Source organism: Calidris pugnax, unplaced genomic scaffold (assembly GCF_001431845.1).
Source record: "Calidris pugnax isolate Ruff unplaced genomic scaffold, ASM143184v1 scaffold141, whole genome shotgun sequence".
Lineage (NCBI taxonomy): Eukaryota > Metazoa > Chordata > Aves > Charadriiformes > Scolopacidae > Calidris > Calidris pugnax.
The window spans coordinates 3,782,002-3,794,283 of record NW_015090902.1 but is presented as its reverse complement, the minus strand read 5'-3'; the positions used below and the strand labels follow the sequence as shown (position 1 = coordinate 3,794,283).

At 46.4% G+C, this 12,282-nt stretch overlaps 1 protein-coding gene across 1 annotated transcript; it reads left to right on the top strand.

The window, feature by feature from the left end:
- Position 1: 1 nt before the first annotated feature.
- Positions 2 to 7,856, top strand: KBTBD11 (kelch repeat and BTB (POZ) domain containing 11; the record flags this gene model as incomplete). Its single annotated transcript, XM_014948916.1, has 1 exon — positions 2 to 7,856. A coding segment is annotated over one exon (1,707 nt), but the record flags the coding sequence as incomplete, so codon positions are not given.
- Between the last annotated feature and the right edge of the window lie 4,426 nt (positions 7,857 to 12,282).

The window sequence follows — 12,282 nt, the reverse complement described above, 5'->3', positions numbered from 1 at the left end:
CCCGCCCACCCCGGCCGCCCCCTGCGGCTTCAGCTCCTCCCTCTGCTTCAGCGCCAGCGCCGCCGAGCCGCAGCCGCCCGCCGGCGGTGGCCGGGTGGTGGTGGAGAGCCAGTGGGAGATCAACAACGCCGCCTGCCAGCCGGAGGAAGAGGAGGGAGAGGAGGCGGCGGGGACGCGGGAGCGGCCGGCGGAGGAGCCCGACCTGGTGATCGAGGTGTCCGGGCGCCGCATCCGGGCGCACAAGTCGGTGCTGGCGGCCAAGAGCGACTACTTTCGCGCCCGCGCCTCGCGGGACGTCCTGCGGGTGAAGGGGGTGAGCTACGGGGCCCTGCGCCTCCTCATCGACTACGTGTACACGGCCCGCATGGGCGAGGTGCGGCACGACAACCTGGCCGAGGTGGTGAGCGGCGCCCGTGTCCTCCAGATGCCCTGCGCCCTGCACTGTGCCGCCGAGGCCATGCGCGCCCAGCTCCGCCTCGACAACTGCTACCAGCTCCTCTGCCTGGCCAAGAAGCAGCGGCTGGCGGAGCTGCGGGAGGCCGCCTACCGCTTCATGAGCGACCACTACCTGGAGGTGCTGCGGGAGCCCGGTGTCTACGGCCGCCTCAGTGGCACCGAGCGGGACCTCATCCTGCAGCGGCGCATGGAGGCCGGCCGGCCCTGCCTGCTGGTGGCTGAGGTCAGCGATGCCTTCGAGCGGCCGGGCGGCGGCAGCCGGCCACAGAGCCGTGAGAGCAGCCGGCCGCAGAGCCCCTCCTCCGTGGTGTCGCTGGAGGAGAGCGGCTCCCTCATCCACTGCTACCACGAGTCCAGCGGTGAGTGGAGGGTGCTGACGCGCCTGCCTGAGGAGGCCAACGCCAAGGGCTGTGCCATGTGCGTCCTCCACAACTACCTCTTCCTGGCAGGGGGTATTGCGGCAGGGCCGGCGGGCAGCGAGCCCCGGGCGCGTCTCTCCGACAAGGTCTTCTGTTACAACCCTCTCACCGACACCTGGAGCCAGGTGCGGCCACTGGCTCAGCCCCGCTCGCAGCTCAAGCTGCTGGCCCTGGATGGTTACCTCTACGCCGTGGGGGGCGAGTGCCTCTTCACTGTGGAGAGGTATGACCCGCGAGCTGACCGCTGGAGCCCCGTGGCACCCCTGCCCAAGGGTGCCTTTGCTGTGGCTCACGAGGCCACCACCTGCAACGGGGAGATCTATGTGTCGGGGGGCTCCCTCTTCTACCGCCTGCTCAAGTATGACCCCAAGCGTGACGAGTGGCAGGAATGTCCCTACAACAGCAGCCGACGGCGCTCTGCTGACATGGTGGCCTTCAAGAGCTTCATCTACCGCTTTGACGTGAGCAGTGGCCGTGGTGGGGAACAGGGCCCGGGCGGCGGGACTGCTGGTGGTGTTGAAGTTTTCCGGTACAACACAGTGGCCAAGCGCTGGAGCCAGTGTGCCAGCCTGCGGCCCAGCGGCGGCCCCGTCCAGCCCTTCCGCTGTGCCCCCTTGGGCAACACCATCTACTGCGTCAACCGGACCGGCACCCTCCGCTTCAGCCTAGCCCAGGATGGGGAGGTGGAAGCGGATGGCGGGCTCAAGGGCACCTTTGATGGGGAGCTTCTTAAAGCTCCCTTGGATGTCAGGGGTGTGCTCCTACCCTTCGTGCTCACCCTGCCCGAGAGGCTGGACAAAGCAGGGGACCAGGAGGGCTCCCTCCCGCTGTGAGGTGGCCAGCCTGGCTCTGGCTTCCCGAGTGGGGAGCTGGATTGCAGTTCTGGGGGACCCACAAACTACCCCCTACAGAGGGGAGCTTCTCTGGCGTGTCTGCACAGAGAAGGGGCTCTCCCTTTCCTCTCTGCTCCCAAGATGTTGAGCTGGAGCCACTTGGTTGTAACTCTTCTGGTGTTTGCTGTGCTTTGTGTGAAAAGCCAAGCACACGAAAGGAAAAGCTGCTATAAAGGATAATCTCTGGATTATGTTTGTGCCAATTCCTAATCTGAGAAAAACTTTTTTACACCTGAATTTTAAAAAATTCCTGATAACAGTGTCATAATTGGACGTTACTGTTAAGTGTTGGTCGCGTGTTTACACGTAGTCACAATCTGGGCTGGAGCCTTTTCTGCCATTTGTTTTCTTTCTCTCTGGGATGATACGAGGGATAAACACTGCTGGCAACGTAGCACTTGGTTTTACGTTAATTCAACTATTGCCTGTGTTAGAAAAGCATGGAAGAACAATCTCCATCACAGCCTTTCATTTCTGGTGTAATAGATGGCTCAAGGAAGACATGGCACTGTGTGGTCCCAGGAATTTCAGTTACAGTGAATGGTGTAACAGATACCAGTTTTGCTTAAAGTTTTAAGCAACACAAATGTGTGCCACATGTTCGGATTTGGAATACAAAAAAAAAAAAAGGGCAAGCTACCTTTTTAAAGTGTGGCATATTATAGCAGATATGAAATGTTGTTACATTTTTTATCTGAAACAGGCAATGGTTTCTGTATGAAAAGACATGGTTTTATTACCTTTTTATCAGAGATTTTAAATTATAACAAAAATGAACTGAAGCTGTTCAAACTGCAACCGATTGACATGACCATGTATGCCACTAGAGGTGGGGGAAATATTTTGTACTTCAGCTGCTCTTTAATTAACTGCAGGTCAAGGAGAATTAACCTAAACCAAATGTAAATTCCTTGAAACTGCCTGCAGACGGCTTAAATGTTTCACTGTATGTTCAGTATCCTGTGGCAAGAGGCTTTTCCAACTTAGTGCGAGACCATCAAAGGAGGATGTGGAAAATAGGAATGTGCTACAGATGTTGATTGTATTGTGCACTAGCATGATGTTATTTCCCTATCTTTTGATTGAGAGACTGCTTTATTTATTTCGATCTAACGATTGCTGTAATCAATAAGTCCTTGTTAATTGCAGTACGTGCTGATGGCGTGTGCTGTCATTGGGATTCTGAACCGCCCGAGGGCACTGTTTGTGGAGCAGCATCCTAAAGAGGCAAAACCCTACAAAGCTTCTTCCCGCCTGTGGAAAGTTGGAGCATTCTTTTTGTCATGTTACTCCAAACTGGAAAAGTGTAAACCATCTACGCAGACAGACTGTATTGAAAAGGGCACATGCATTTATTTTATACGTTTTATATAAAAGAATCAATAGGCAGTGGAAATGTTTTAGCTTTATGGTAAATCACTGAGAAACCTTTTCTGAAAAAAACCACCAGTGTTTTTGCTGTTGTTAATTCAGCCTGGAACTGGCATGGACTGTGTAAGGGATTTGTTTATACTCAAAGCTCTAGTATAGATTCATATTTTAGAAAGACATAGGGACCTTACATCAAAGAAAGCAGATCTTTTTATGTTTTATTAAGATGTTTCTGTTAAACAGGACATTAGCATTCTTATATGTTATTCATAGTTCCAAAGGAAGGCAGCAGGCTCTGTCCTAAGAGACACCATCTTCATAAAATAGAATAGTGAAGTTTATAGATACTTCTTTCCTTCACTTTCATGTTTTTTATTTTTCCTTTTCTCCATCTGTCTTGCACAGGGTTTTAATGCAGCTGATCTGGTTAGCCATCCTGTAGAAAACAGTGGTCCAGTCCTAAAAGTTCTTAGCCAAAAAAAGCCTGTTCCCTAGTGAGCTAATTAAAGCATCAGCCAAGTAGGAGCTGTAGCCTGTAGAGCGTGATGCTTATCTTAGCCTCAGTTCAGGTTGGTGCAGTGGAATTTAATACCACAGATGGCATATTCTTTGGTGATTCACAAACAAACCAACTTTATTTTTCACTGAATGATGAACTTAATTCTCAGACAAGAATCCTTGGAAATGTTGAGTCTAAATTAAATTACAGCATTGTAGCTTGAGCAGGGAAGAGAAATTGTGTGTGTGCCTTCAGCAGCATTTTTATGTTAACTGTAGAAAGTATTTCAAGCACACTTAGGTGCATACTTTAACTGAAGACTTAAGCATTAGGCCAGATTTTGAATTAGTAGAATCACCAGGAGCACACAAGGAAACATGTTTTATTTTGCAATACAATATGATTTCATAGTACAAAATACTATGTAGTATAGTTCTTATACTACAGCATAGGGAGGAATCAAGTGAGCTTTTGCATTCCTATTCATTAAGCATTAATTAAGCATTTTCATTCCTGCTAAGCATGAAAGTGCTTCTAAATGAGTTTTGAGAAGTCTCCTTGATTTAAGCAGCAAAAATATGCCACAGGCTTTTGGGAAAGAGTGAAACATATCCTTTCTTCTGATATATGTTGCTGTATACCATGAAGAAATACATTTGGAAATAATCTTTGCAGTAATAAGCGTTCTACAAACCTGCAGCGGTTTGTGTTTTCGCTGGCTCCTATTGTTAAAAAAGGTTGAATCAAGCACTTACCGGCTTTCACTGTCGACACAGCCTAAGTGAGGGCAGAGTCTGGTCTTCATTAGTAGCTGTCTGTCAAACCTGTTTCCTTTGTAGGCTCTTTGCATAATCACAGCCTGATGACTTGACAGCAGAGGCCCCTTTCCAGCCACATTTCCTACTCCCTGGCCTCTGTTTCCTCCCTGGTAAGCCTGAGGCGCCTTTGCTGAGGGTTGTTTTTTTTCCCCCAGTTATGTCTTCAGCCTATCAAAAAAAACCCCCACCAAATTGGGTACTAAAACTGGAATTTAGGTAGACTTCAGGCGCTTGAAGACCAAAATTGTCATCCTAGAACTCGCTAGTTTCACTGAAACTGAGCAACAACTGTCCCTTTGGGGAGAGTTCCCCTTCAGCACTGCTCGCCTGGGAGCAGTTGGGCACCCACCGAGCTATTGCCTCAACTGCTTGCAACCTGGATGATGCGATACCCAGAAGCCACTGGTGTAATGGGGCTTTATGGTACAAACTAAAGGGCCAGGCCACCCTCAAGTTGTGTTTTGCATATGTTTTGCTTTTAAAACAGCTATTTTATCTACTAGCCTGACGGCTACGGTATTTGCATGGGAGCATGGAGATACGTGCTTGCTTTCTTAGCCTGCAAGGATTCAGTCCACATCTCCCACTGCCTGATTGGCAGCAGATTGAAGGACCTCTTGGAGCTAATCCCTGACCTCTAGATATATATGCATTTTGTATTATACATTAATTGGCTAAAAATCTCAGAAATTATCCAGGTAGGTGAATTCAAGCCCTTGTCTTCCCTGAGTGGTGTGAGACTAGCTGGAGGGGTATAGTCCTCTCTGCTGTCTTTCTTCTTCATGAATCTCACAGTCCCCTTCTCCCACTTTTAATGGGACATGCAGGAAATAATTTTTCTGCTTCTTCTGTTTTCAAGGTCATCTGCCAGAGGACATAGGCTTGAATTCCCTTAAGCTGACTAAGGACTGGACTCAGGCTTCCCAGTTCATGTGTGTGTGTTCTTAAATCCAGATGATTGTTTAGAAGAAGAGTATAGGGACCACCTCCTGCAGCTCTTTTTCAGGGATGAACCTCATGCCAATCCTCCAAAAGCACACATAGGTTCCTGCACGCCGAGTTCTGGGTAGATTCCATGCTCCAGCTTCTGGATGGGTAGTTGAGGACCCATTTAGTTAGTGCCATTGGGCAAGTTTTCTTCTGTGGAAAGCTTTTCCAGAGACAGGCTCTGTATTCTGGGTTGCTGGTCCGAGGTGAGGGACTCCAAGCACTGTACTGGGAGGCCAAGCAGGCAATTTGGATTCTTCTCAGGGGTGACGCCTTGGTAAAGAGGCATTGCAGTGCCTAACGTGGAAATGCCTGAAGCCTTCATTGCATCTAAAACTAAATCCCTGCTTGAATAAAGAAACAAACCTTCTTAGCAAATGCTAATAACAGATGGGAATTTGCTATTTCCATCTATTAACTGGGTCCATAAAAAGAAGTCTTAATTGCAGCAAAGGCATTTGTACAAATTCTGTTTACACTTGGAAACTAAGTCAAAGGAATAATTGGCAAAAGAATAACCCTATTTGATCAAAACAGGCGCTGTTAAGCAACATGGGAAGGATGCTAATCATACCCTATTAATGAATAAAATTGTGCAGTAGCTGATGTAAATTCTGTCCACACACACGAAAAAAAAATTCTTTGTAAATAAGTACCTGGTAAAATTTAAAGTGATAAAAGAATAAATTATTCACATGAAAGCTGTAACTCTCCTGTGCTGTTTGACTGGCTCTCAGAGTGTTGTACCCTGGTTATCGCTATTCATGAGCGGCTGTTCCTCCTCCTGCGCTGTGGTATCCATCCCATTGCCTGCTCCCTAGAGGTGTTACCCCTCCTTGTCACAGAGCTTAGCGGTGCTGCTGGGGGGATTGTCTTTGTGTCTGCACTGACGCGGAGTGCTTTCTACTTGAATGAACCCAGAAGATTTGGGCTGAATTGTATCTTTGGGCTTTTTTATTCTTTTCTTTCTTTTTTTTCAGCGGCACTGCTCCTGGGAAACTTAAGCAAGCCCAAGGAAGGGAAATGGTGGTGCCATTGAGCAGTTGTGGTAACAAGCATTTAATTAATTTCTTTTTCTGTCTGCCATTATTCCGTGCACCAGATTCGCACTGAATTTAACAGAACATCTCTGTGTAGCTATTAGCAGTATGAGCCCAAGTACTGTTGTAGCGAAGTATGTTTTTATTTAAGCATATTTTCTGCATCAGCTCCTACTCTGAGATGATTTAGTGCAAGTTTGTAATAGTTCCGCACGTTTAGATTATTTGAACTGTTCTGGCTTTAACATTACTGCTACTAAAAGCAGAGATTGACACACAAGCTCAGTAAAGTTGCGCACTCAGTAATCACACACTTTTCCTTTGTTTTGGCCCACTGAATGCTGTAGTAAGAGCTGCTGGAATGATCCCATCGGTGTTAGGGAGCAGCAGGCTACTTTGGAGGCTCTCTAACTTTCATCAGTTACCCAACGGGAAGAAATGGGAGCGTGGGGCATAGGGATAGGAGAGAAGAGAAGAATTAGGAGTCAAAAATGCCTACTTTAGTTGAAACAAACAAGTAGTGGGGAAGGGAAACCAGAGCTGGTACTTGAGACAGTGGTGACTCCAGGACTTTTTTTTTTTCAAGTATTTCTTCAACAGCCTGAGTTTTTAAACAGCCCGATTATGTTGTTAGTCTTATCGTTTTGCACCTGCAATACATCTCAAACAACTGCAGTGGTTAATAAGCTACTTTTCTGCAGGATTCTTGTGCTTTGCTTTTAAGTCTTAGTGGATAAATCTTGGACAAATTTGTGGAGTCATGAAATAACAATGTTGATGCTGCCAACTACAACTAATGCAAATGCTTTAGACACTGTTCACAATTCAGGTGAATTATATGTGTAACTGATGTATTAACAGTTTCATTTTTGAAGTATATATAGGTAAAGCTTTTTATGTACTCCAACTTATGCTGTAATGAAATAAATACATACAAAAAGCTTATGCTCCCCCTCAGGGATTTCTCGGTAATTGGTGTTTTTTCTTTGTCATCCATCCAATGAGTAAAACAGTGTTATATTTGTCCTTATCATAAAGACAAAATTATATGGATTATTACAAAGAGGAAATGTTTAGGAAATGTTTTTAAGCCTAAGAAAAAATCGAATATTTTCATTTCACAGTGCCCTGGGTATTGGGAGCATGAAACATTCTGCAGTGAAAGCACTTGCCCAAGTACAGATTAGCATAAGCTCCGGTTCAGTTAATTTTTATTTCATTTTCTTTTCCTTGTCAGTATGTTAAAGTACGTTATTTATTTATAAAAGTTACATGTAAGCTTTCCCAGGATACTCCCCTGTCTCGTGTCACACGCCCGGTTTTTGGCTGGAGTGGATTTGCAGTAGTGTAAGTAAAAACAGCATCAAACACAACCTCAATTTCGTAGTTTGCCTCCTCTTTATTTTCTCATCAGATGGTTTGCTTGGGATGAAGTTGTGTGACCTCTTTAAAAGCTCTGAGATTCATAGAGGCACTGGGTGGGGTTGGACTTGGTGTCATTTCCATTATTTCCTGAACTGCTCCAACATGCAAGCTCTACCTATTCCAGCTTTATCAACGTTTTCTTCAGAACAGCCAAATTCTGCTGCTGGGGTAAATCTGGAATAACTCGGAGGTTTGGTAAACCTTTTAGGTGCCAGAAAACTTGTCCTGTTCAGCCCCAGAGTTTTGAGTTTGTCATTTACTAGGGACCTTCGCTGGAAAAGAGAGAGAGAAGCTCTGATGGAGTAAGACTCAGGCAATCTCTAACTTGAATGTGTAGTTATTTTGACTTCGCTACAACATAAATTCCTCAGCTCTTGTCGCTTTGGCCTGTGCTGTGAACTAGACATCAGGAAGCTCCGTGCCCATGGAATTTTATCTGGAGTGTATACTCCTGTGTGGTTCCTGGAACGTGCTGCACCTGTGGATCTCAGGATGCCCAGGTTCCCCCCCCCTACCCCAGCTCAAGCCTCAGGTGTGTCCATGGTCCGGTAAACGATGTGGCTGCGTCCAGTAATTTGTGCCACGTCACGAGATTAATTCCCTGGTTCTGAAACACCAAAACCACCAGCTCTAGCACAAGGGATTGGGGCTTCACAGCCCTCGTGATGCGGGTGCAGAGGATCCCCTGTTATTGTCTGTTCCCAGGTTACGATGCAGATCTTTAGCATCACCTGTGTCCACCTATTGGACCTCAGAAATCACAAACAACAGCGTCATCGAACATGAGCTTTCAACCTATGGACCCGTACCCATCGTGGGGGTTTGGGGATGAAGACAACCCCGATTAGTAACTAGTAGTACTGGGACCCTGCCAAGAGACAAACCCCAGTCAGAACCGAAGAGAGAGTGTTCATCCCCTAAAAACCATGTGGCTAAAGGTAGGTCAGGGGAGCGATGGGCATTCACTGCTCAGGTGCGGCAGCACCTGCATGACGTAAAGGGTGAAGAACAGCTGAACCTCGTGAGCACCACCTGGAGCAGCTCTCAGTCTGTGGAAGGCAGGGAGTGTGGCCCTGATGTAGTGGTGGCACCTCCCTGGCAGGTCACTCCAGCAGCGGGAGAGAGGAGCAGAAGGAGTGTCCTCTGGATGCCAGCTGTCCCGAGGGGAAGCCCTTGGGAAGGGTAGAGGGAACAGTTACTGCTGTGTCCTTCGTCGCTGTGCTCTCTGAGTGTCCTGGTGGCACCAGTTCTGGATGGATTCCCCCATGAGCAGCTTGTGCATGGAGAGTTTTGAAGGTGAATTCTTTTTCTCCACCTCCTTTTTCTTTTTTTTTCATTTGTTTTTGTTGGGGTTTTTTTTGCTATTTTTCCCTTTTTTCTTTCTCATTTCTCATTTCTCAAGTCTTATGAGGAGAGGCTGAGGGAGCTGGGGTTGTTCAGCCTGGAAAAAAGGAGGCTGAGGGGAGATCTTATTGCTCTCTACAACTACCTGAAAGGAGGGTATAGAGAGGTGGGGGTCGGTCTCTTTTCTCAAGTCACAGGCGACAGGACGAGAGGAAATGGCCTCAAGTTACGCCAGGGGAGGTTCAGGCTGGATATTAGGAAAAATTTTTTCCCTGAAAGGGTTATCAGACATTGGAATGGGCTGCCCAGGGAGGTGGTTGAGGCACCATCCCTGGAGGTGTTCAAAAGACAGGTTGATGTAGTGCTGGGAGGTATGGTTTAGTGATGGTGATGCTTCTTGTTTGTTGTGTGGGTGTCTATTTTTGTCAGTTAGGTTGGTGGTTGGGCAAGATGATCTTTAAGGTCCCTTCCAACCTAGAAGATTCTGTGATTTCATCCTTTCTTTTCCACCCCCTCTCTTTTCCCCTTCTACTTTCCTCCTTTTTTGTTTTGTTTTTTTTTTTTTTTTTTTTCAGGTTGCACATATTTCTCTCTCTGCTTAATTATTCCAATAGGTCATACAGGGGGTCTGTGAATTTGGAAGACTTACTTATTGGAAACCAATGAAACTCCTTTTCCTTTGTCTCGGGATGCAGGCTGTCCTTCCCTAACCTGCTAATTTGTTCCCTTCACAAAGCCCTAAGTGTCTAGATAAAGCAGGGAAGAGTTAATCCATCCATTTCTTGGCAGAATGGTACAATAAACCACGCGCTGTTTGCTTCCTAAGGTGATAAAGGTGTGAGCAATTAAATTAGTCATAATATAGACTTAAGGCAAGAGTTGTGTACCCTTTTTTAAGCTTACATGTGCTTTTAGTCACTCCAGGCTGCGGCTACAGGGAAAAATAACTGCAGGATTAAAGTACTGAGCAGGTAGGAGGGCTCCAAGGAATGAAGCAAGAGCACAAACCGCTGCAGAATTAAGTTAATTCCCACACCATTTAGAAACCATTATCTCAGTGGCCAGGGCCCCATTTATTGACAGCTTGTTAGTGCATTACAGATGAAGGGTTGGGTTTGGGTTTTTTTTTTTTTTTCATTCCCTCTGCTGCGTAGTAGTTCTTTGCACATGTGAAAAATCACTGCAGAGTTTGTGAACAGAAAATTTTACCAATTTTCACCCGTTCTGCATGGGCAAATGAATCTTTCAGCTGCAGGGGTGGATTATATGTCTCTCCAATGTTTTTCTAATTAAAGAAAATGCTGCATCTTGATTAGAATCAGAGAAATAAAAGCTGAGATTAATAATAATTTTAGGAATGCAAGTAAGAGAATCATTTTTTTGCCGTCATTGTCAGTCTCTTTTGAGATCATAATGAAGTTCTAAGCAGGCAGAAATTCTTCTTAAAAATATGATTTAAACCATTAGGAAAACTCGAAATCCTGCAGATCCATGAGAGGTCTCCTGAGCTGGGAGCAATGCTGTGTGGGAACTTCCCCAGGCTAATGAAGAGAACCTGAACCCCTTTCCTCGGCGTTCTCACTCTAGTTTTGTGCTCCTACCTATCTTTTGAAAGCAAATACTGATTCCCACTGTGTGATTTGGTAAGATAGCTCCGTGATGCAGTGCTCTGTCACCCTGTCCTAAAACAAAACAAAGTGTCAAAATACTAATGGAAAAGTTTGAGAGAATCACCTTAGTTAATCAGCAACTTGCTTTGTATCTCCTGGTTAAGCACTGCTTCAATTAACTAAGTGTTATTTGAATGTAGATTCTGGCTATGTTGAACTCTGGTTTGCCATTGACGGAGTTGGAGAATGAAGGTATGAGGTTGTATCAGTGAAAGGTTGTGTCCAGTTTTGGGCCCCTTACCACAAAAAAGACATTGAGGTGCTGGAGCAGGTCTAGAGAAGGGCAAAGAAGCTGGTGAGGGATCTGGAGAGTAACTCTTACGAGAGGCTGAGGGAGCTGGGGGTGTTCAGTCTGGAGAAGAGGAGGCTGAGGGGAGACCTCATTGCGCTCTATAACTACCTGAAGGGAGGGTGTAGAGAAGTGGGGGTTGGTCTTGTCTCCCAGGTCAGAGGAGATAGGACAAGGGGAAATGGCCTCAAGTTGCGCCAGGGGAGGTTTAGGTTGGATATTAAGAACTATTTATTCACAGAAAGGGTTATCAAGCATTGGAATTGGCTGCCCAGGGAAGTGGTTGAGGCACCATCCCTGTGGTCAAAAGATGGGTTGATGTGGTCCTGTGGAATATTGTTTAGAAATTTTTATTTCCTATTTATTAGTCATTTTTTTGTCAGAAGGAGGTTGATGGTTGGACTAGATGATCTTGAAGGTCCCTTCCAACACAGACGATTCTATGATTCTATGACAGTGTGTATTGATATATGTATTATTTGTTTGAAAAGCCTAGTCTGTCCAAGCACGTGCTGTCTCTACTGACTGACGCACTAATGGCGAGGAGCGCAGCCGGCCATTGAACTCCACATCCTCACTGTCATTGCTACGTTAGGCTTTTCAATGGCTTTCAGACAGCACCTGGAGAGACATGGGGAGCAGAAGTCATTCTGGCTCCCGTGGCTCTCCTGACCAGACTGCCTGGCTCAGTGCCCGCGGAAAGGAGCCGAGCTGTGTATTCCCTCACCCCGGAGCCAGAGGGGAGCAGCGGCTCGGTTCTTGCTCCTCTGCAGGTCTCCGGGGAGAGCGCAGTTCCAGGCTTCCTCTCTCTCAAATTACAAGGTTGCCCTTCGTTCTTGAGAACCGAGAAAATAGCTCAGCTTGCATGTGGTGAAAGAGAACTTGTAAAAGAAGTTATTTTTGAAGGGGCAGTGAAAAAAATAAAATAAAATCAGTGTTTGCATTGGCTACTCTTGATGTTGCTACTGTATTTGAAGCAGCTGGAACGTACTGTGGGTTTCCTCATCGGTCCCAGGGCTTCCTCAGGCGCAGTTTAAATGCAATAGGTTCACTTTTTTTTTTTTTTTTTTT